This window comes from Chinchilla lanigera, unplaced genomic scaffold (assembly GCF_000276665.1).
Source record: "Chinchilla lanigera isolate Chin_1 unplaced genomic scaffold, ChiLan1.0 scaffold00021, whole genome shotgun sequence".
NCBI classification, from domain to species: Eukaryota; Metazoa; Chordata; class Mammalia; order Rodentia; family Chinchillidae; genus Chinchilla; species Chinchilla lanigera.
This window is the reverse complement of record NW_004955422.1, coordinates 25,321,351-25,344,907: the sequence shown is the minus strand read 5'-3', so window position 1 is coordinate 25,344,907 and position 23,557 is coordinate 25,321,351. Positions and strand designations below refer to the sequence as shown.

Below are 23,557 nucleotides of genomic sequence, written 5' to 3'. Positions count from 1 at the left end.
CTGACCCAGAGCTGGCTGCACCACCGAGGGAAGCTAATGTAGGTACTAGGCAAGGACATAAAAGTTGCTTTTGCTAAAAAGCCAGAATCATCCCTTGGACCTACAGATGCCCAGTAGGTAATGAAAAGTGAAATAAAGCTTTGTATCCCTATTTTAATAATAAATATATTAATAATAATAAAAATACAATGAAGATACTATGAAGAACTGTCATCATAGTCTGATTTGGAAAAGCTGGGCTGGAATCTATCTCCTGGGACCGTTCATTTACTCTTTGGTCCTCAGGGAGTTCCTATGTGGCCAGGTATAGGAGTCACTGGTACTAACAGCTCTGTACTAGGAACAGGGACCTGACTCTACAGCCATTCCACTGGTGTGTGACCACGTTTCCTCCCTCGTGGGAACTCACGTTCCTCATTTTTAAAGGGGTGCCGTGGTGTGTTTCTCTTCTCTGTTTCCTTCCTCACTCCTCCTCGCCTTCCCCAGGCATTCACAGCCAGGTCCCACCTTCCAATTTCCCTGGGTGTGGACGTGTTCATCCCAGCCACCCCTTCGCCCACCCCACTGCCTCGCAGGTTTTCGAGTCCTCCTTCTCATTGTCCCCTTTGCTGTTGCATTTACTCCTCTTCAATCTTTTCTTTGATGCCATTGCTCCCTACATGCTACCATGCTCCCCCTCTGTTCTGGGCCGTTCTATAAAGGTCAGCCTGGAGAGCCAGCAGTCTCTCCCTTGCCTTTTCTACCACAGCTTTACCATGAGTTACTGCCATGTAGGAGCCACCCCGACTCTTTAGTAGAGTCACACCTGCTAATTCTAGGGAGAAGTCCTCTCTGAATTAGAAAACTCCTTCTTAAAGTGCTTAAAAGACATTGGCTTAGCAGATACCTGCAGGTTGGAATCCTACAGAAGAGCTCTGTGGAGCTGCACACCTGAATTCCAGTCTCAAATCCTGCTCTTCACTACCCACACGACCTTGAGCAAGTTATTTACCATTTTCAGGAAGTGTTTCTTCATCCTCCAGATGGCAGTGATAATCCTCGTAACAATGATTGCCATTGTTTATGGAGTGCTTATACCATGCCAGGCACCAGGCAATGCCCTTAACATAGGTATGGTTTTCTGCTCATTTGTTTTTCAAATGAAGAAACTAGGCTCAGAGACCGTGATGGATGGATTAGGGTCAAACCTAATCTGTTAGACTCCAGAAGTACCTAATGGGCTATAACCTCCTCACCACACTGACTATGTCATAGGGTTAACAGATCATGCATATATTCCTGGCACATAGAATGTGCTCAATAATAGTTCTTTATGAATATTATGACTACTGGGCGTGGTGGTACATGCCTGTAATCCCAGCACTCAGGAGGCTGAGGCAGGAGGATTGTTGCAAGTTCAAGACCAGCCTGGGCTACAAAGTGAGCTTAAGGCCAGCCTGAACTGCATAGCAAGACCCTGTCTCAAAAAGACCAAAAAAAAAAAAAAAAAAAAAAAAAGAAAGAAAGAATACTATGCCCGTGAACTTGAAGTCAACTAATAAATATTGCCTGGAGGGTCTCTGCTATAGTAAACTGAGAAAAGTAAACTGTACTACAGTATTGTTCAGATCCCCCCTGGTGCTTCTGAAGTGTCTGTGGTCTTGTAGAGATATCTCACATACCCAGAAGCCTGATTACACTGATTTACAGGATGGCCACCAATGTCAGTGAGCAAACTTGTATCCTGGCAATGTAAGGGGAAAAAAATACCCAGTTAAGGTGTAGCAGAACTGAGTAGAAAAAAGTACACCCAGGCTGTGGAGCCAGGAATACCTACATAACTGTGTGGTCAGAGGAACCTTTCTGGGCCTCAGTTTCCTCTCTAGTAAAATGGTGTTCATCTATAAATAGGAGCTGCTCTAATAATTAAATAATACGGAGAAGAGGCTCAGCAGGGTACAGCTGCTTCCTTGGCCCACTGAGGTTTTGCCCTATTTAAGGGGCAATGAAAGCCCCGAGTAAGTCAAGCTATAGACTTCACCACCACCGTGGTGCCTGAGGACCTTTCTAGGAGCGTGTCCCACCTTGCTGCTCTTCCTCTTCTATCGCTGCGGCCTCCAGAGGTATCTGTCCCTGCTCCAGTTGGCTCTTGGCCTTCCTTCTTAAACTGCTTTCTCTTCGAAGTTCTTGCCATAAGTGTGGAAAACATGCCCATCTCAGAAAGGCTTTTCCGTCTCCCCTGTGACCTCTTAGGCTACGCGTGTAGTTTCTGTTCCCTGTTCATCTCTAGCCCGGCTCCTACAGAGAGGCCTTGTCTCCCAGACACTGCCAGCAAGAGGGCGCTTGTTCGGCTTCCTGGAGCTTCCTTAATTTCAAACTTGTAACTACAGGAGGGGAAACTGACCTGTTCCAAAACAGGAACCTTAGATTCTAGTGTTGGTTCTGCCATCAACTTGCTAAATCATTGAACCCTCTGGGCTTCAGTTTGACCATATGTGAGTGGCAAGAGGCAAGAATGACATTCCATACGCTGAGCGCTGGAATGACAGTGGTAAGGAAAGCAGGTAGCCTTTGCCCTTTGGGGGATCAGGACACGGGCTGTAGTTAAAGTAACAGCAGCAACAATGGTAGTAATAATAAGAACATTATTCAGCACTTACTGTATACTAGGTGCTTTGCTGTGATCCCTCTCTTAACTGTGTACGGCAGAACCCGTTTGACAGAGGAAGCCACTGGGGTTTAGAGGGGTGAAAAAGCTCATCCACACTTACAGAGCTAGCAGGCCAGGGAGTGAGATTTGAACTCAGGGATTCTGACTGCAGAGCCCACACCATTAAACTCTGAGTTTGGAAGTTAGACCTGAACTGAAATCCAGGCTCCACTTTTTTTAGACACTGCTGTCTAGGGTTTAATCTGCAAGCCACAGTAGACCCCTGGAGAACAGAAAGGAAAAACAAGTGAAGACAGAACATCTACAATCATAATTAAACATTTTATAGAACTGAGAAAAGATAGGAAGAAAAAGGGAAATGATAGTGACCTTAGATTCTCATCATTAAAGGACACTGTAATGAATTTCAGGCCAAAGTAAAAGGCACCCCTTCCCTGGAAACAAGCAAGCAAACTCATGTGAACTCTGAGGCAGGGAGACATGGGTCAGTTTTCATTTGTCACACACAACGCTGTGTGGCCTTGGAAAGTCACTGCCTCTCTGAGTCACAATAAAGGGCATACAGTAAAGGGTGGGTAAAAGAACTTTCTGTGTAGTTAAAGGTGGGTGACAAAAGTTACTAATTGTTCTTTTCCTCCTGCTGCCTTTGCATCCCCAACTCCATTGCCTCTGGCCTCTAGGAATCCTGACCTCCGTGCAGAGATGCTGGCATGTCTGGTCCAACCCAAGCCAGAGAACCATTAAGAAGGGGCCTTCATTCTGGATTCTCCAATGCCAACACTGATGTCCCAGCTGCAACGTACTGTCATTCATGAGAGACTGGGAAGGGAAAAGCATATATACATAGATATATATAGATATAGATATATATACAGGAAACACCGCGTTCTGCACTGCTGCTGGGGCTGGCGGAGCAGTTGGCCAACAGCAACAACCAACATCTACAGCAACCTACATTTCCTTTGCAGAAAAATTGAAGAATTGGTGGGACTTTTCAGGAAAAAAAAAGTGATAACGACCATAATCCCTTGTTTGTCCCTTTCCCCTGCCAAACCACAAAAGCAAGCCAGACCACAACGATTGTAGGAGCACCGTTCAACGCTGGGTGCACGCGGTCTGGTGGGTGGACGAACATCCCATTTGCTCTTCTCCAGTACCTGTTGCCCCCTTGAATGCAAAGGAAAATGGTGGTGCAGCCAAGCAAGAGAAGTCACAGCAGCAAGACACGCACAGTCAACCATTTTCTGAGAAAGAAAGGAAAAATCTCCCACTTGGAAAGGAGGAGGAGGAACACTGGATTATTATTTTCTGGGTCTTGACACTGGGCTGCAAAATCCCCCTTCTTTTCTTGCACCCTCCCTCACCTCAGCTCCCACATGCCTCGTCATTTTCTGTCTCAGCTCCCTCCTCCTCCTGCCCTGTCCACACCCCTCCCAGTCTGTGTCCTGGTCCTGCTGAGGGCCCCTGCAGATGACTCTCATTTGAACTGAGAAAAAGGAAAGAAAGCAGGAACAGAAAACAAAGCCACAGGAAGGGAAGTAGACATTGTATGTGTCTGGTTTCTCATGATGAAGGTGCAGCTCATAGGAGATTTGTATGGATGTGCTTTTAAGTTATGTATATTACATATAACAGGAAACAAATATTAAAATAAACAGTGCTGGTAAGTATGAAGCTGACATTTTAAAATTATAATTATCAGACTGTGATTGATGTATCCCAAGGTTCCTAGATCTTGCTGAACTGGCCCAGCTGAGGAGACCTGAACTCCAGGGGTGGCTGGCTCCCAGTAGGGGCAGACGGGTTCAGCGTAGTAATACTGTGTGTGGTGTTTGTAATTGGGTGGTTGGTGGGAAGAGTAGGGCCCGCCCAGTGGAGGCAGGGGTTAAGCAAGAGGGAGCAACACAGACATAGTCCTGAATATGCTGGTCCAAGATGCCTTCTCCCCAGCAGTAGCAGCCGGGCCTGGTCTGTGCTAGGACCTGGGGTCCGGAGTCAGGACTCTGCTGCTGAGTCCCCACAGTAGAGGTCCCCTGTCTCAGTCCTCCTACCTCCCTAGGGGGCTTGCCTTGGTTTGCAGTCTTCTCTTTTTTTGTTTTATTTTACCTTATTTTATTTTTTTGCCATGTCTTGCCCTTCCCTGACCACACTGTCATTCCCTGACCCTGAGCAGCACCACCCCCAAAGGGAGGTGGTGCCCTGGCCAAGGGAACCACCTGGCTCTAGAAGGTAGTGGCTTTAATGTGGCTCTTTGGAAATGCCCAGCTGAGTCCTCTCGTCCTCCTCTTCCATAGTCTGAGTCATTCTGTTCTTTCTGGGCCGAAAAGGCCGTGAACCCAGGGTAGCCCCTGACAGATCAAAACTGCATTTCCAAAGGCTTCACCTACCGCAGGACAACAGACAGGGAAGACAGTGTTGCCAGAAGCTCTGACTTGGCAGCCTTCTTTAGTCAGTGCTGAGCGTGGAGCCCGTGTTCTTGGAGTCCCCCAGATCGCCTCAAGACCTCAGGAGCCCTTGGAGAAACCCTGTCACGTGCTTGGCATTGCCCTCTGGCACATGTGAGCTTCCTCAGGCTTACTGGCCACAAGCCACTTCCCTGAGCTCAGGAAGTGTCCCTTGCTAAGGGAAAATGTCCCACAGTGCTTTAATTTTTCAGCCTCTTTTTCACCTCCCAGTGGATAAATTTATTCAAGAAATATTTATTGAGTACCCACTCATGCCAGGCACTGTTCTCAGGCGGAAGAAGAAAGTGTGAAGGGGGAGGAGGGACCCAGGAAACCACCTGACCAGCCTTAAATTCCCAACCGTGGCTGGCTCATCTGAGCGCATTTCCCCTCTCCCTCCAACCTATTGGTTATTGCCTAGGGATGTCCCCCAGAGGGCCCAGGCTATATGCACCCGCTGTGGCTTGTTCATCTGTTCCCATATGACATATAACTTAGCTACTTAGCTGGTGCTGGCCTGAAGCAGGGCAAGAAACTAGAATAGCTTCTACCTCTGCAGGCAAATGGGAAGTACAGCGAGGCTCTCAGATGGCAGAGTCAGCCACGTCCCCTCAGTGCCGGCCAGCAGAACCACTGCACTCCCCAAGTACAGCAGCACACTTTCCTGTACCAGGTTCTCTCTGCAGTCTTGGTGGGGAAGCCTCTGAACTTCTTTCTTGCCCTTCTCAAAAAACCTCCCACTTTTTCTGGACCAGGAGCTGGAGTGGCTCCATTTCTGGGCTACGCGGAATTCAGCTCAGGTCCCCCTGTTTTTGCAGGAACCAGGTGTCCCAAGCATACTAGACACACCTCAGAGGGAGACTCTGTTTGGGGGTTTCCATCTGCTGACAGGGCAGGGTTGATGTGACCAAGTTTAGCTTGTGGGTCACCTGAGTTTGGGGAGGTCCCCATCCCATAGATGCTCTGACTTTCCTTCCACGGAGAGGCAGGCAGCACCACCAGGGAGGAGGGGCCTGCAAAGCTAAAATCTAGGACACTGTTTCCTCCTCCTCCTCCTCTCCATAGGGAATAGAACTGTTTGTCTCATCTGTCTTCAACCTATTTTCCTTTTTTTTCTTTTTGCCACTTTCTCGTCCTCTCTGTGCCACCTCTACATCCAAGAGGCCAGGTAATATAGTGGGAAAAGTCCCAGAGAGCAGTCAGGATTCTGAGAAACCATCCTGGCTCAGCCCCTAACTCATCATGTGACATTGGGCTAGCCGCATTCCCTTTTGGAGCCTCAGTTTCCCCACTTGCAAAATGAGTGGTGTAAACTCGAAGCTCTCCAGGGTTTTTTCCACTCTGCCATCTTACAGACCTTTATTTGTTCTCATTTCGCTTTTTCTGGATCTTTTCCATCTGAGAGTACAGGAAGTGCCAAGACCTGTTTCTGTTTTTGAATCCTGCAAGCACATTCCAAGACTGGCCTGAAATTGCATGAGCAACATCACTCTAAATAATTTTTTTCAAAAGCACTTTACCAACCAACTGCAATGCTGTCCTGTTCCTTTTTACTCACACCCCTTTCTCTTCTCTTGCCCCCTGCTCCCCCCACCTCAGTGCTCTGTGCTGTATGCGTGTGCTCTCTGTTCTTGTATACTCAATAAAAGTGAAATAAATGTGTTTGATGCTGAACCACAGACTTCCTTGGCTTCCCTCTCTCTCCCTCCTCTGTCTTTGGCTACTGGCACAAGCTGGCACGGCGGGGCAGGCTGACACTGGTGTGGAGACATCTCAACTCAGAACACTTATTCAACACATGTCTGGAGCTCCCAGTGTGGCTCAGGCCTTGCCTTAGGCTCTGGAGGTACAGCAGCAAACGACAAAGTCTTTGCCATCCAGGAGTTCGCAGGCTAGTGGTCAAAGACAATTACAGAGTGATCAGCACCAGGAAGGAAATACAGGAGTAGCGGGGAAGGGCCACTGAAGGACTCCCTTTAAACAAGGCAGCTAGGGCTAAAGATAGATTAATGGTACAGTGCACTCTTAGCCCTGGGTTTGAGCCCTAGCACCACAAAGATAAACAGGTGGCTACCTAGGGATTCCCTAAGGAGTTGGTTTTTGAGCTACATGAAAATAATCAAGTAAGGAAGAAAATGTTCTAGGCAGAGGAAGACAGTAAACATACCTGGAGAGTCATGGTATGTGGAGGAACAGCATGGTCCCTCCTTTTCCTGAAAGAAGAGCACCTGCATTACTCTGCTGGAGACGTCAATCATGGAAGGAAAGTTCTGGGGTCCGGTAGTGGGACGTTGATGTGTCTGGAGGCTTTTCTGTCTGAAGAGGGAAAAAAAATTTACCAGAGACAGTGTCACCAGGGCCTCCCAAGGTACAGGGAGTAGTGTCCCCTTCCTCCCTCCCCATATTGTAGAGCATGGGCCCTTATTCTCTGTGAGACTAGTCTTTGCCCACAGTCTTTATTTATGTTGCTTATATCATCTCTCCCATTATTGATTTATTTTCCTTATAACTAACTCATTTTAAGAAAAAATATTTGAAAAGGAAACAATATTGCTTTCATATGTGAAAACTTAGTGTCATTTGCCAAAAAGATCTTCATAAAAATAAATGCACAAATGTGAAAATTAATAACCATAATCTATGTAAAACCTAAATTCATCCTTTGGATTATCTGAGGTACATACATATACCACACTTTCCATTTTATTTTATTTTATTTTTTTGAGACAGTCTTGCTTTTTGTGCAGGCTGGCCTTGACAAAATCACTGTGTAGCCCAGGCTGGCCTTGAACTCATGGCCCGCCTCAGCCTCCCAAGATGACACGCATGTAGCACCATGCACAGCTCCAAAAATCCTAATTTTTAAAGATCTATCTCAACTTCTTGGTTTCATATCCAGCCCTCACAACAATCTGAGATAATTCCTTCAAATAAATTACTTAATGTATCTCTCTGCTTCTTTGGTGGTACCCTGACTGATACAACTGCTGTAGGGAAACAGTGTAACTCTCAATCTGCTAGATGTCAGATGTCAAGTTCATGTTCCCCGAAATTGAAAAATTAATTCTAAGGAACAACAGAGGTTAAGAAAAGGGAATATACATTGAGAGAGGTGGCTTCTGAAAGAGGAGGGGACCTGAAAGTGAGTTACCACAGCCCACTTTTCTGAGACAGTTTTATAGAGCAAAATCAGGGGATGGGTACAAATGTGGGTCAAAACTATGATCAACCTATAAGATTACAAGTATAGCTGCTTAGCTAATATTGGTCCAATAGGGAAGCGGGTCATGTAGCAAGGGTACATGGAAAGAACAAAGGCATTTTGGGGAAGAGATAGGCCCGGATGCTCTGGGTACCCAGCTGGGCAACTGATGCTTATTTGGACTTTATTGGACCAGATGATACCAATTATAGTATAATTTCAAGTTACAGCTTATCCCTTAGGGGAAGCATGTAGGGCTGGTCATTGCATTTTTATCTTGAAACCTTTTCTTCAGATGTGCCTCCAGCCAGAATTCTGAAGTCTTCATTTTTTCCGCTAACTTCCTTGACAGCCCAGTTCTTTCTGACTGTATATTAATTTCTATCTAAATGTAACTGCCCTTAATACAACCACCTAGCGCAGGGCTAGGCCCACAATTAGAAGCTATTTGTGAATACCATATTACTATCACTAACTGAATGTGTAACATATGCCCTGAGATGGTTTTGTGCTAGGTTTCAGGGTAACAATGTGGAATAAGACAGTTTCCCCTCACCTTGGGGTATATTAGGACATTGGGTGCTCATGGCCAGAGGAACTGATGATCTTGCTGTTGAGATCCATTGGTCCTCTCTGGGCCGGGAACCGGCTTTTGGAGGCTTTCACCAAGATTTGAGCGTGACTAGAAAGCTACAATTTGGTGATAAAGGGACAACTCTGACACTGTGACTTAGAGACTGGCAGAGGAAGACCAAGATTAAGAACCTGACTGTGAATATTGGGTAGCCATGATGTGTGCCATGTTTCAATGACCTATGAAAGCTTGAGACCAAAAGACAGTGGCTGGTGAATAGGTTTTTGGAAGGGACTATAAAAGGAATAGTTTAAATAAAGTTGTTTCCCACAACTCAGGAAGTAATATGAGAAACTAATAGCAGCAGCAATTAACCCAGCGGGACTAATAGGCCCGGATCTTTCCTTCCGTGACCGAGGTCTCCGCGGTCTCCGCCGGAGCTCTTTTTCTGTTGCTCCCATCCGGCGCGAAAGGGGCAGAACTTCCGGCCTGTTTCCGTGGTAAGGAGGTGAGGCGCAAGGAGGTGAGCACGGCCTACTGGCCTCTTTTTTTCTCCTCTGATTTCGTTTCGCATGTGCGTGTGCGGTGTGTGTGCATGTGTGGTGTGTGTGGCCACCCCTCTTCTTGGGTTGGAATTGCGCAGTGCCCTGAACTAAGCCCCTGTTGCTGGGACGCAGCACGTAGGTCTGGGCTCGGGTAGCGGGACGCTGGTGTGTCTGGAGGCTTTTCTCTCTGAGGGGGAAAAACTTCGCCAGAGACAGTGTCGCCAGGCTTCCCGAGGCACACGGAGTAGTGTCCCCCTCCTCCCTCCCTCCCAAAATTGTAGAGCTCGGGCCCTTGTTTTCTGCGGGACTCGTCTTACAAGCCGAGTCTTTGTTTCTCATCTACAAAATGCTCGTTATATTTTTATTAACCAGAAGTTTACTAAGCGTCTGATATGTGCTAGGGATCCAGAAGGACTCAAATTTCTTGGTGGCAAACTTCAATCAAGCATGCAAAATTGTAACCGTGTGATTAAAGTGGAAAAGTACAAGGTACCGACGCGGAGTGTATCACAGAGTTCAAGGAAGCTTGACTGGGGAGGTGAATATTGAGCTGAGGTCAGAGAAATGGTTTAACAGGATGTGGTGGGAAGAGTTCTCCCCAGTCTGAGGGCCTAAGAGAGGCCAGTGTGGCTGGCACAGAGCTTGGGGGTCGGGGAGCATGGTGTGAAATAAGCTTGAAGGACTTGGGAGAGCTGGACCATGAAAACTTAGATCATGAGAAGAATTTTGGTTTCCCTAGAGCCACATTGGAAGCCACTCGGGTGTTACGTGCGGGTGACGCCGTGATTAGCTTGGCATTTCGTAAAGGTCATTCTGGCTGTTGGCTAGAGAGTGGATTAAAGGGCCACACTTTCCAGAGGGATGATGGTAGTTTGGATTGGGGAGGTGGTGGAGTGTGTGATTAGATTTGACTTTCTTTGTTCCAGGACTGAGGAACTCAGCAGTAGGTGAGGTAGGTTGGTACAGTGCCGAGTCCTGCACACTTTGAGTAAACCTTTTTCCAGCCTCTTCTAGTGTCAGGCCGTGTACCAGCTACTGGATATGCAGTGAAAAGAACTGAAAGGTGGTAGAATTAGAATTAAAGAAATACCAAAGAGCAACACTACCAGGGAAGATGGTTAATTGATGAGCAGTTAGTCTATATGGAATTTCTGTTCATTTAGCAAATATATTTACTCAGTACTCTCTGAATTCCAAGTGATGTATAGGAAGAAGATACAAGTATTTAATTTATTTTGTATTAGTTCGTATTTGTCATACATACTGATCACATTCATCATAGAGAATTTCTACCTATCCATAATATATCTTGTTCTTTCTTTCCCCATTCCCCTCCCTTCCCTTCAACCCTTCTTCCCCTCTCCATTTACACAAGCTTCGTTGCCATGTTTTTCCTTCCCTTCTTTTTTCTTTTCCCTTCTTTCCTCCCCGCCCCCTTGTTCCCTTTCCCATTTGAACATGTTCTTCCTACTTCCCAATAGAAGATACAAATATTTAGAGTAATATCTTTAAACTTTTTGGACTGTTACCTACAGTAACATACATCTTATGTTATGACCAAATGTACGTACAAACAAACAGAGCTTCAGAAATAATACTTATGTCTGAGATGGGAGTGTAGCCCCGGGGTAGGGAACTTACCTAGCATGTATGAGGTCCTGGTTCAAATCCTCAGTGCCACAAAAACAATACAAGCAACAACAGAAATTCTTATTATTTGTGACATGTTCTGATATTTTTAAAATTACGTTATTTTCATGTAAAAGAAGTAATCCTGGTCAGAACCTTCTAAGTTGATTCCTTAACCCATTAATAAGTTGTAATTTGCAGTTTAATTTAGGGAGTCACTTATAGTGATTTTGACTAAAAATGATAAAATATGCTCCTAACATTTTTGAAAAAGTATTAGTCTTTCCACAGTTTAGTTTGTTAAAAGAAGAATAAACAGAATTAAACAATTGGTTATTCTGTTTGTGAAATTTTGAGTCCTTATTTATGTAGCTAGGTTGAAAATGTCTGAAGAGCAATAACTGTCTTACTCTGTGGATGTTTCTTTTCTTTTTTCTTTTCTTTTCGTTTTTGGTTTTTTGTTTTTTTGTTTTTTGGTTTTTCTCCGGTACCGAACCGAACTCACAACCTTGCACTTGCCAGGCAGGTGCTTTGCCGCTGAGCTAAATCCCCAGCCCCTTCTTTTCTTTTCTTCTCTTTTCCTTTCTTTTCTTTTTTTTCCTGTCTTTTTGAGACAGGGTTTTGCTATGCAATTCAGGCTGGCCTTGAACTCACTTTGTAGCCCAAGCCGGCCTCAAACTCACAGTGATCCTCCTGCCTCAGCCTCCTGAGGTTGTACCACCATACCCAACTGGATGTTTCTTTAGAAAACCAGCAAAGATTATAGTGTAGAACTCGGTGACTGTTTGTGGAATTGAATAAACAGGTGTCTGAGGATTAGGTAAGGTCATTGATTGGTTTAAACGAAGGCATATTATAACCATTCTTACAAATACCAACTGAGGCAGTGTCTGCGTGCAGAAGTTATCAGTGTTCCTCCTTGGGAAGTTGAGAGGTTGGCAAAATAAGTGTTCTAAGGTCTTTCTCCTTTAAGTACTGATCCTAGGTGAGCCCTGCCACGAGTTCATTCCAGGTAAAAGGTCCAGAACTGCCAATGATTGTGGCTATTTGGGAATCTGTTTCACTTCTGGAAGTTGTTTTTCATAAAAGAAGGGAGATTTGTGGTTGAAAAGCTTTTCACTTCTCAAACTTGTGAATTTTAGATGCTGATGGAAAACTGGACATATGTTTGATTTAATCATCCTTTCCAAATTTTCTAGGACTGTCCAGTGATAGGTTTTAGGCAGAACTGTAGCTTTGGACGATTTTGGCGTAGTTATCATTTAGAATGAACAATGCAGACTTTTCCACCCTCGTCCTCTGTTGTGAGAGACATCTGGGAGTGGAACCTAAGGGGGAACAACAGCGAGAACACTGACATGCAGCGACGGGAACGCATACTTGAATTTGGGTCTTGTGTGACTTTGTGCTTATCACTTGTATTTAACTGGTGCCTTTCTAGCTGTGAAGTGAGTGGTCTTGCTCCTTAAATCAAAACAAAAAATTTCTCTCTTCTCTGATCCTCATTTTTCTCATTTATAAAACCGATACAGGATTGTCATGAGGATTAAGAGGGATAATAATGTCAGGGGGTCTGACTCAATATCTGGCATATAGAGAATGCTCAGCAAATGCAGCAACCTTCCCCAAATTCTGATTTAATTAATTAATTAATTGGTACTAAAGACTGAGCCCAGGGTGAGCTACATTTCCAGCATGTATGTTTGTTTGGTTTTGGTTTTGGTTTTTTTGAGACAGGGTTTCACTGTGCAATTCAGGCTGACCTTCAACTCATTTTGTAGCCTAGGCTGGCCTTGAACTCAGTGATCCTCCTGCCTCAGCCTCCCAAGTACTAGGATTACCAGCATGTGCCCCCATGCCCAGCCTGTTTTTGTTTTTTTGAGAGGGTCTCATTGAGTCACCAGGCTAGGCTCAAATTGAATCTTTCCTACCTCAGCCTCCTGGAGTGTTGGAATTACAGGCATGCACCACTATGCTCAGCTTCAGATTAACTCATTTTTTTCTTTTTCAGCTTTGTCAAAAGACAAGAAGAGTTCTCCTTTTGGTTTCCCACCATTGGCCCCATGGCTGCCATGCAGATGGATCCTGACCTAGCCAAGCAACTTTTCTTTGAAGGGGCCACTGTGGTCATCCTGAATATGCCCAAGGGGACAGAATTTGGCATTGACTATAATTCCTGGGAGGTAGGGCCCAAGTTCCGGGGTGTGAAGATGATCCCGCCGGGCATTCACTTTCTTCACTATAGTTCTGTGGACAAAGCCAATCCCAGGGATGTGGGTCCTCGTATGGGCTTCTTCCTTAGCTTGCAGCAGCGAGGGCTGACAGTCCTGCGCTGGAATGCTCTCCAGGAAGAGGTAGACTTGTCCCCAGCCCCAAAGGCTGAAGTGGAAGCTATGAGGGCCAATCTCCAGGAGCTGGACCCGTTTCTGGGACCGTACCCATATGCCACACTCAAGAAATGGATCTCACTCACCAACTTTGTCAGTGAGGCCACAATGGAGAGGCTGCAGCCTGAAAGCCGGCAGATCTGTGCCTTCTCAGATGTGCTGCCGGTACTCTCCATGAAGTACACCAAGGACCGGGTGGGGCAGAATCTACCCCAGTGTGGCACCGAGTGCAAAAGTTATCAAGAGGGCCTAGCCCGGCTGCCTGAGATGAAGCCCAGAGCTGGGACAGAGATCCGCTTCTCAGAGCTACCCACACAGATGTTCCCAGTAGGTGCCACACCAGCAGAGATAACAAGGCACAGCATGGACTTGAGCTATGCACTGGAGACTGTACTCAGCAAGCAGTTCCCCACCAACCCCCAGGATGTGCTTGGTGAGAAGGGATGGGGCTCTTTGGGAGTGGACCAGAGGGATGATGTTAGTAAAGTGTTTTCTTTTGTTGTTATTGGGGTTGTTGTTGTTGTTCTTTTTTTTTTTTTTTTTTTTTTTTTTTTTTTTTTGTAGTAGAGTGTTTTAGAGTAGGGGGTACATCTTGGGTTATCTAGTCCAGTGATTCCTAAATCTGGCTAGGAGGCAGACTCAGCCAGTATATTTGTTAAAGATATTAATGCTTGTTTACCCTTACCCCTGGAAATTGAGTCATATCTGTAGTGGGGCTTCAGCAATTTGTCTGGCTGTCTGTCCAATAATCAAGCACCCTAGGTAAGCCCAGTGCATATAATCCTGTGGTTGGGAACCACGGATAGGGACTAGCCCTACTGAGGAAAAGGATTTGGCTCACACAGTGGTAGAACTGAGACAAGAGCCCAGGACTCCTGGTCCTAGGCTAGATCTGTGTTCCTAGTACTTTCCTCCTGCCCCCTCAGTTTGCTCCAGAATCTTAAGATGTTGTTCTCTACTAGTTTACACCAGGATAATGATTTTTGATTGTTACAGTTTTACTGTTGCTTTTCCTCCTTAGTACAAAATAATAGATATTCACTATAGAAGGAAAAAAATTAAAATTCACTCCAAATCCTACCACCTACAAATTTTCACATTTTGGGTTTTTATTTATTTGTTTGTTTGTTTGTTTGGTCTTTTTGAGCTGTGATCTCACTATGCAGTTCAGGCTGGCTTTGAATTCACTCTGTAGCCCAGCCTGGCCTCAAACTCGCAGGATCCTCCTGCCTCAGCCTCTGGATTGCTGGGATTGCAGGCATGGGCCACTTTGCCCAGCCATTTTGGTATATTTACTTTCCTTTTTACCCTATATATGTTTTATACCTCATTCTTTTCTATACATTTTGGTCTTTTAAGAGTTCATTTATATGCTTAGGTATACTGTATATATGACCTTTTTTTTGAGACAGGGTCTCACTATATAGTTAAGGGTGGTCTTGAACTCACTGTGTAGCCCAGGCTGGCCTGGAACTCACAGTGATCCTCTTGCATCAGCCTCCCAAGGCTGGGATTACAGGCATGCACCCCCACACCCAGCTACATATGATTTTTATAAAGTATTAAAGTACATTACTTTGCAATCTACTAAAATATAAACGTTTTCTCATGTCACTGAAATAATCACCCCTTTTTAGTGACTGCCCCATAGTTATTGCACCGGTTCTCTGTTGATGAATACTCAACATGTCCCTATTTTTCCTCCTGTTTTAAATATGGTCTCCTGAACATCCTTGTGTGTACTGTACTTACATGTACATTTAGGGTTAGAATTGTTGTATCAGAGTGTGTAGGTTGTTCGGAGACAGTTTTACGTCCTTGCTGCTGAGAGGAGGCTGTTGCCCATCACCTTTGACAGCACTAAGCACTGTGTTTGAGGGAAGGTCTTTTCCAATTAAATGGCTGAAAATTGGCATCTCCTTTCTATTTCTTTAGTACTAGTAACAGCAAACATTTGTCATGTCTTTAATAGCTATTTATACACCTTTTTTTAAAATAAACTATACAGGTAATTTGCGTATTTTTGTATTGGAAGGTTTCGTGGGATATTTGAATACAGGGTTTTTTTTATATCATTGGCTCAGCTGATGATATAAGGGACATTTTAATGGGTGTCTCTTAATGCATTAATAGTACATATTTTGATGTAGTAAGCGGCACTTGAAATTCTGACTTAATGAATAAAAATTCTGTTTTAACTCTTAAATTTTGCAATTATTCAAAATACATCTTGTGATTTCAATTTTAGAAAAAGTGTGTTATCAGCTTTCCACTGCTGTGACAAAATACCTGAGAAGATCAGTTTATTAGGAGTAAAGTTTTTTTGGCTGGTGGTTTCAGAAGTTTTAGTCCGTGATCACTTAGCTTCATTATTTCTGGGCCCATGGTAGGCAGAATACTGTGGCAGGTAGCATGTCATGGAGTCAAGCTGTTTACCTCATGGCAGTCAGGAAGCAAAGAGAGGGGAAGGGGCAGTGTCCCAGTAGTCCCCTCACGTGTACACCCTCAGTGACACTAACTTCCCCCAGCTGGCCCCCACCTTCTAAAGTTTCATCACCTCCCAGTCTTACTATTAGCTAGGGGCCACACCTTCAGTACATGAGCTTTTGGGAGACATTCAGGGTCCAAATTGTAACGGTCAGAAACACCCAAGTTTAAGTAAGTATCCTAAATGCAAAGAATGGGATAATGTTTAGTTTCCCAAACTAGCCAGGTAATTGCCAACTGGAGAAGTGAATCATTATAGAAAGAAAATTTGACTGTACTTTGAAATTTTGGTCAAATATCCAAGATGACTAGACCAGGTGACTATTCACACAAGTCAGTCTTGGTTCCACAAGCTTGGAACAGGCTAGGTTTTGTACATACCTGGAGGTCTCAGATCAAATGCAATGCACTAAGGAGGTACTTGGTGATATGCTAATTCGTTCTTTTTATGGTCCACATATACGTATACCTCATTATATTTAGAGCCTCCTTTGAAGCCAGAGAGGATACCTGTGGCACCTAGTTGATGCCCATGGGCAGTGGCTTCCAGCTCATCAGTCTTCTTTGTGACAGGCATCCAGTGGAAATTGAGAATAGTTCGTAATATTTTTGAGTGCTGCTTTGTGCTGAGTATTCTAAATGCTTTACATGCACTGTATCAATTCATTTAATCTTTACTATAACTCTCATATGAGAAATTGAGATATAAATAGGTTAAGTAATTTGCCCAAGGTCACACGGTTGCTAAGTAGTAGAGCTAAGATTTGAATCCAGGCAGTTTGGTTCCAGAGCCCATGCTTTTAGCTGTCAAGCTGCTTATAGAGATTAAATCACAGATCTCTGATTAAATAAACAAAAATAAGCTGGCCCTCAGGATAGCCCTGGAGTAAGTAAGTACTCATGAATTTTCCCATTAGAGGAGGCTCTAGAAGTCTTACCAGCCAATAAAGAATCTATTTTACTTTTCGGCTATTTACATTGTGATTTAGATATACAATCTTGAGTAAGCCTCATCTGTGAAATGGGGAAATACTACCATCCCTGATGACTTTGTGAATTTGAACTGAGAACAATGTGTAATGCAGCATTTCCCTTGCCCTGGAGCAGTCTTCTGTATCAGAATCACCTGAGGAGCTGTTAAAGTTAAAAAACCTGGGATCATTTGCTCTTCTCTAAAATCCCTGATGGTGAGGCTTAGACAGCTTTGCTTTTGACGAGCTCGTCTAGTAATTCCAGTGGGCAGCCAGTGTTAGGGTCCACTGGGCATATCAATAGATACATTCTGTAAACTTGTAAAATGCAGAGTGAATACTAGATATATCTGTTTTCTTGCAATCTGATGCTGCAGAATTGAAAGCCATGGTTTGGTCTCCTTAGCTTGAACTTATAGCACTTCAGCAAACACTTGCTGAACACCTACTAGGTGCAAAATCACATGCTAGGCTGTGCTGGAATAACTGATCTGTTTTGGAGGTCAGTGGAATTGATGGCTCTGTGAACTGTATAGGGTAAAGTCAGCTGGTACTATACTCCTCAACCTTGGGATCATTTCTCCTCCCTGTACTTTCAGGTGAACTCCAGTTTGCCTTTGTGTGTTTCTTGCTGGGCAATGTGTATGAGGCGTTTGAGCACTGGAAGCGGCTCCTAAACCTTCTGTGCCGGTCAGAAGCAGCCATGGTGAAGCACCATACCCTGTACATCAGCCTCATCTCCATCCTGTACCACCAGCTTGGTGAGATCCCAGCTGACTTCTTTGTGGACATTGTCTCCCAAGACAACTTCCTCACCAGCACCTTACAGGTGAGAGCAGTTTTCTGGCTGACACTCATGTGGGTCAGAATGAAGCAAGGGTATGAAAGACTTTTAGGAGGGTTACCTTTTGTTTCTTGCTATTCTTCCATGCCCCTAAAGATTTCTTAATTTCATTTACTAACCTCAAGATGTTTCCTAGTTTTCTGTCTCCTACTCTGTTGGGAGTTCCTCCATAGCAGAGACCTTCTCTCTGCCACTTTCTCCATCTCACCGTGAGAGGGTCTAGCAGCGGGGTGTTTGGAATTTGAATCCCCTTTACCTCTTTAGGTTACTCATTTATATTGGTGAGTTTTTCATTACTATAATGAAATACCTGAGGCAGGCTACTTATGAAAAAAAAAAAGGTTTATTTAGCTCATGGTTTTAGAAGCTGAAAGTCCATGATCAGATAGCATCATTGGTTTGGCCTTTGGTGAGGGCCTAACAGCAGCAGATCACATCATAGTGAGAACACTTATGGGAGGAAGAGATCCCATCTAGACGGAAAACCAGGGAGTCCAGGGCATGGCTGCCTTGTTCCTTTATAACAATCCTCTCCCAAGAACTAAGCCAGGGCTCTCACGAAAACTACATTAATGAATGCGTTTACAATAGGACCATAATTCATATATCTCACTGCTGGGCAGCTTGAACCACCACCAGTGGCACAGGCATGACTGGCCCATCGAGTTAGCTTTTGATTAATCTTGTTAGTAAAATGACTGATAAAAGTGATTAGGTCTGTTTGTACCACCAATGGTACAAGCTGTTCAATGGGACAGTCATGCATGTACCACTGGTGGCAACGTGTTAATCCTTTCCAAGGGCACTGCCCCAGTGACCTAAGAACTTACTGGGTCCACCTCTCAGTATCACTGCTCTGGGGACTAAGCTTCTAACACATGAACCCTTAATGGAGAAACTTTATCCAAACCAAAGCATCAGCCCAAAACAGATCTTCTTTCTCACTGTAGCCATGAGTGGCTGCAACCCAGTAGGGCAGAGTTTTGAAGCTTGTTATTCCCAGTGAAACATCTGCAGCTTCTTAGATCTCATTTAAGCATTAAAGTAACTTTGATTTCCTGTTCAAACAAAATGTGCCAGTTTCTGTGGAGATTCTCTGACAGAAAAAGTGAAATTTGCTTTTAACTTGGCAATTAAATTTTCATTATGAGTGGTAATTAGTGAAGAAGCTTCAAACAACTTATAATCTTCATCCTGTTCTATTTCTTCCCTTTGCAAACAGATTAGTTTCCTTTATGTACTTGGGACAGCTTCTTGTCACTCACATTTTGTAACTTTCTCAAGTACAGAAGAGGCAGAAGCAGCTAGCTGTCAGTTTCTATACCTTTTCTCCTGCAAACTGCTTTCTTCTCCCTGTGCATGAGACCCCCTTGAGGCCTGCTTCATACAAGCTGGCTCCTCCCTTACCTCCCTCTCCTATTCAGGGTAAGGGAAGAAACTAGCATTCATTAAATGCCTTTGGGTCCTAAGCACCATATTTATCACATTATGTGTTCCCTCATTTAATCTCTTTGGAACCCTCTAAGGCAGAGGAGATTATGAGCTTGAGAAAGGTTAAATCATTAAAAATCACACAGTAGAAGTCAGGATTTGTGCTTGTGCTTATGCCCCAGTGTGCCAGATGTAGTGTGGATGTCCAAGAAAGGATTCCTGATTGACATGGGTGGAGACACCATCAGGGCCCTGTTTCTTGAAAATACAGAATGCTTTTCTGAAACAAATGTGCTATTGGAAGAGTCCTATGAGTAGGCATCTGACTTGAAACTTTAGCAGTTGAGGGATTTGTGTTAGACTATACGGATGGATCAGCTGATGGCTGTGCTTGGTGTAATGTACTTCAGAAGAATATTAAGTGGCCCTTTTACTGGTTTATGACATAACAGAGAAATTAAATTATTTATCCTCTGTGGGGAACTCTTCACCAGAGTCACTGTTTGTGGATTAGTGTGAAGAAGCATCAGACTGCTAACTTACCTCCGACAGTAACTACAGCCAAAAGGAGTGGTGTACTACCTGCTTGTGGTATGAATGGATACTTTTCACCAACATAGGAGGCCGATAGTGTTGCTGGCTTTCCTGACCATTGTCAGCACAGCCAGCAGCTCGGTTCTGATTGCCAAGACTTTATTCCCAGTAGTGACTTACAAAACAGAAAAGGACCCAGCTGGGTTGCTAGATATCCAGGTGGGTTGTGCAAGGAAAAATTCTCTTTTCAGACTTTCAACCAAGAAAATTTGTTGTTATTTGGAAAAAGTCAGGACATAGTCCTTTTTTTTTTTGAGACAGAGTCTCACTGTGCTGATCAGGCTGCCCTTGAATTCACCGTGTAGTCCATCAAGCTGGCCTCGAACTCACAGCAGTGCTCCTGCCTCACTCTCCCAAGTGCTGGGATTACAAGTATATGCCACCATGCCTGGCAGGGCGTATGCCTTTAAAAAATTCATCAACACATAGTTTTGAGCCTCTTTAAATACAACATTACACTGAAAGTGTTGAGGAATACATGTAAGAGTTAACCAGGATTCTTGTCCTCCAGGGATTTGTTCAGTGAATTAGCAAGTATTGACAGAGCCTCTGCTGTATAAGGCTGTGTTCTAGATGTGGAAATAAAATTGTGAGCAAGACACATCCCTGATGCAAACTTATATTTTGGTGGGGAAATAAACAGATGAATTAACCAAATAACTCCGTACAGTGTTAAGTGTTTCAGAAGGCAGCCTTGCCCCTGCAGGCTTGCCTCATTGCCCTAGCAGGCTTTTTGGTCTCCCCTGAACTACATCAGAGTTTATCAGCCCTCATGCTTACCTTCACCCATCTGTGTCCCATACTTCCACCTGAGTTGTTCCAAAATGCAGCACTGATCTTCTTTCTCTGTGGCTCCTCACTGCCTAACAAGTTAAAAACCTAAACATAGGTTCCAGAGCACATTCTGATCTGGCTCTTTTCCCATTCTCCAGCTTCTTTTCCTTTCCCTGTTGTGCCCATCAACCCAGTGTCAGTGTGCTCCTTAGTCTCCTCATAGGTCCTGTTGCAGAAAGGCCATACTGTTTCACGCCTTCTATTTTTTTAAGAGATGGAGTCTTGCTATGTTTCCCAGGCTGGTCTTGAACTTCTGGGTTCAATCACTTTTTCTGCCTCAGCCACCTGAGTAGCTGCACATGCACAATGCACATGCACAACTGAAAAAGAACCTTCTTTTTTAATTGTGAAAAAGACATATAAGATTTTACCTTTTTATTAACAGATTTTTAAATGTTCAGTACAGTATTGGAGTAATGTACATTTGTATGACTCTAACGACAGTGTTGACCAGAAGGTCTCTAGAAGCTTCACACCTTGCATAACCAAAATTTTACACTGAGTTTCATGCCTTCTGGACGGAACCTGATTTTCCCCTACTTGGTGTGTACTTGCTCATCCTACAACATGCCCTGCAAGTATCCCTCCCTGAGGCTATGTCTCTCTCCCTCCTTTCCATACTTTTAACCTGCATTGTACTCATCACTAGCATATTGCATGAATTGTGCTTCCTGAAATAAATAGGGAGTCTGCCTGACTCCCTCACCAAGCCATGAGCTTCTTTAACACAAGGCCAGTTTTTTGATCAACTGGTTATTTGCTTCCCCCCCGCCCCCCGGTACTGGGAATCGAACTCACAACCTTGCGCTTGCCAGGCAGGCGCTGTGCTGCTGAGCTAAATCCCCAGCCCCCAACTGGTTATTTTCAACACCTAGCCAAGGCCTAACACTTCTCTCACTTTGTGTTACTGGTTGTTTTTAGATGGAAAGAGTAATAATTCCTGTGGCAGTATAAATAGTGAAGTCTAACTGAAGGGCATTAGGAGCATCAAAGAGACAGTGATTAATTCTGACTGGAGTTGGAGGTTTGAAGGACAGCGGGTCAGAAATAGCTTCACGTGAAGGGGGGCATTTGACCATGAGCTTGAGGCGTTATTGGTGTTTTAAAAGATACAACATGGGGGCTGGGGATTTAGCTCAGCGGCAAAGCGCCTGCCTGGCAAGCGCAAGGTCGTGAGTTCGGTTCCCGGTACCGGAGAAAAACCAAAAAAATAAAAAAATAAAAAAATAAAATTAAAAGATACAACATGGACAAGGATATTACAAAACTTTTTTTTTTTTTAGTGGAGAATCATATTGATGCCATGTTGGCAGTGAGAATCCAGTCCCCCGCATAGAGGGACTCACTCAGGGTGTTCGAGACTGAATGAATCAGACCATAAAAGCTGCCTTCAGCTAGCTGCCTGCTCACAGGCAGTCAAGTAAGTGGAGCTAGCTTCCCTACTTAGGAGCTTAAATGGCTACTGCCCATGGAGAAGAACTGGTGTTTGTGTGCAAGCACATAAAGACATTAAAGACAGCTACATTAATGTGAGTAAAATCAGCCCCATAATGGCCTCAGCCATTATTTTTCAACTTTCCTGTGTTAGGTACTTTTGAATAGATGCCACTGATTTTTATAAATCCCTTGGATTTAGCTTGAATAAAAATGGTTTCACAAAAATCAATACAGTTTTTCTTTTAGTTAAAGTAAATTAGGTCACCATAATTTGTTTAAAACCAGCAAAAGGATAATCTGAATTTAATAGTAGTATGTTAGAAAGAGTTACATACAAAATAAGGCTTCTTATTGCTGATGGCATAGCACTTAGATATAGTCACATAACCTGGTTTGGCGGGGGCGGGGACTTCTCTTTTTAGTTACACTAGGCTATTGGTGCTTTCCAGCTTTGTGTCTTGCCAGTATTCTGGATACTAGTGTCCATCTTTAACTCTTAAGGACAACATGGACTCTGATGACTTCTGTAGCAGTTTTATGATGCCAACTGTGATAAATTTACCCAGCATTCGTACCCTCCTGCTGTCAGCTGTTACTTGCATGCTGAGTGTCCATTATGTCACTTAGTCCTCGCAGCAGTGCTGAAAGTTAGGTTATAATCTCATTGTATAGATGAGGAGAGAGGTCACATAATTCTACCCATGATCACAGAGCAGTTAGTGGATGCAAGGTTGAGCTTTGGATTCTAAGGCCTGTGGTGGGCTCCCATGTATGATTAGAGCTCCAGATAAAATACTGTGGAGTCTTTAAATTGACCTCAGATGATAGGATTCCTGCAGTTTTTCACCTTCCTTGCCATCATTGGGAAGTGATAGTCTTGATTTTAACACCACTTTTTCTGCTCAGAATGGTAATAAGACATTCTACTTATGGCGAGTTTTATTCTAAGCTAAATGGAGTATTGAAAAAATTAGGAAATTTCTTCTTTTTCATCTAACCAAAAAATAGGATATGATAATGACAAAAGCTACCTACCTTCCTACTCTAAGTTTCTCAAGGTGACCTGCCTGCACTCAATTTATTTAACTTGGGTTTTTTTTAAACTTTCACGCTAATGACTAGAGTAATTTAAAATTGTGTAATAGGTTTAATGATTAAAATGTTGATACTTTTTTTAATATTTAAAGAAAAGCACCTAATTGGTGTGCTTCTTATTTTTTTTTTTTTTTTTTTTTGGTTTTTCTCCGGTACCGGGAACCGAACTCACGACCTTGCGCTTGCCAGGCAGGCGCTTTTGCCGCTGAGCTAAATCCCCAGCCCCGCTTCTTATTTTAGATAAATACTTTTTTTAATATTTAAAGAAAAGCACCTAATAGGTGTGTTTCTTATTTTAGATAAATGCATTTGTTTAAAAATGTGATCATTCTACTTCAAAAATATTTTAAAACTATCTAGAGTTAACCTGCCAAAATTAAAGTGATTCATTTCTCAAAGATGTTGGAAAATGTTTACTTGATTTCACCTTAGT

At 43.8% G+C, this 23,557-nt stretch overlaps 2 protein-coding genes across 9 annotated transcripts in view; both read left to right on the top strand.

Annotated features, from left to right (window-relative positions):
* Positions 1–6,773, top strand: part of Epb41l1 (erythrocyte membrane protein band 4.1-like 1) — a 118,242-nt gene extending 111,469 nt beyond the window's left edge. For all 7 annotated transcript variants that reach the window (XM_005384755.2, XM_005384756.2, XM_005384758.2 and 4 more), the window contains one exon: positions 3,331–6,773. In XM_005384755.2, the coding sequence (XP_005384812.1) occupies positions 3,331–3,339 (9 nt within the window). In that variant the 3' untranslated portion in view covers positions 3,340–6,773. The remainder of the gene's footprint in view (positions 1–3,330) is intronic.
* Positions 6,774–9,335: 2,562 nt separating this feature from the next.
* The window catches only part of Aar2 (AAR2 splicing factor homolog), a 29,517-nt gene continuing 15,295 nt past the window's right edge, over positions 9,336–23,557 (top strand). For both annotated transcript variants that reach the window (XM_013514311.1, XM_005384752.1), the window contains exons 1-3: positions 9,336–9,393; positions 13,056–13,864; positions 17,489–17,718. In XM_013514311.1, coding sequence (XP_013369765.1) covers positions 13,108–13,864; positions 17,489–17,718 — 987 coding nt within the window. In that variant the 5' untranslated portion in view covers positions 9,336–9,393; positions 13,056–13,107. The remainder of the gene's footprint in view (positions 9,394–13,055; positions 13,865–17,488; positions 17,719–23,557) is intronic.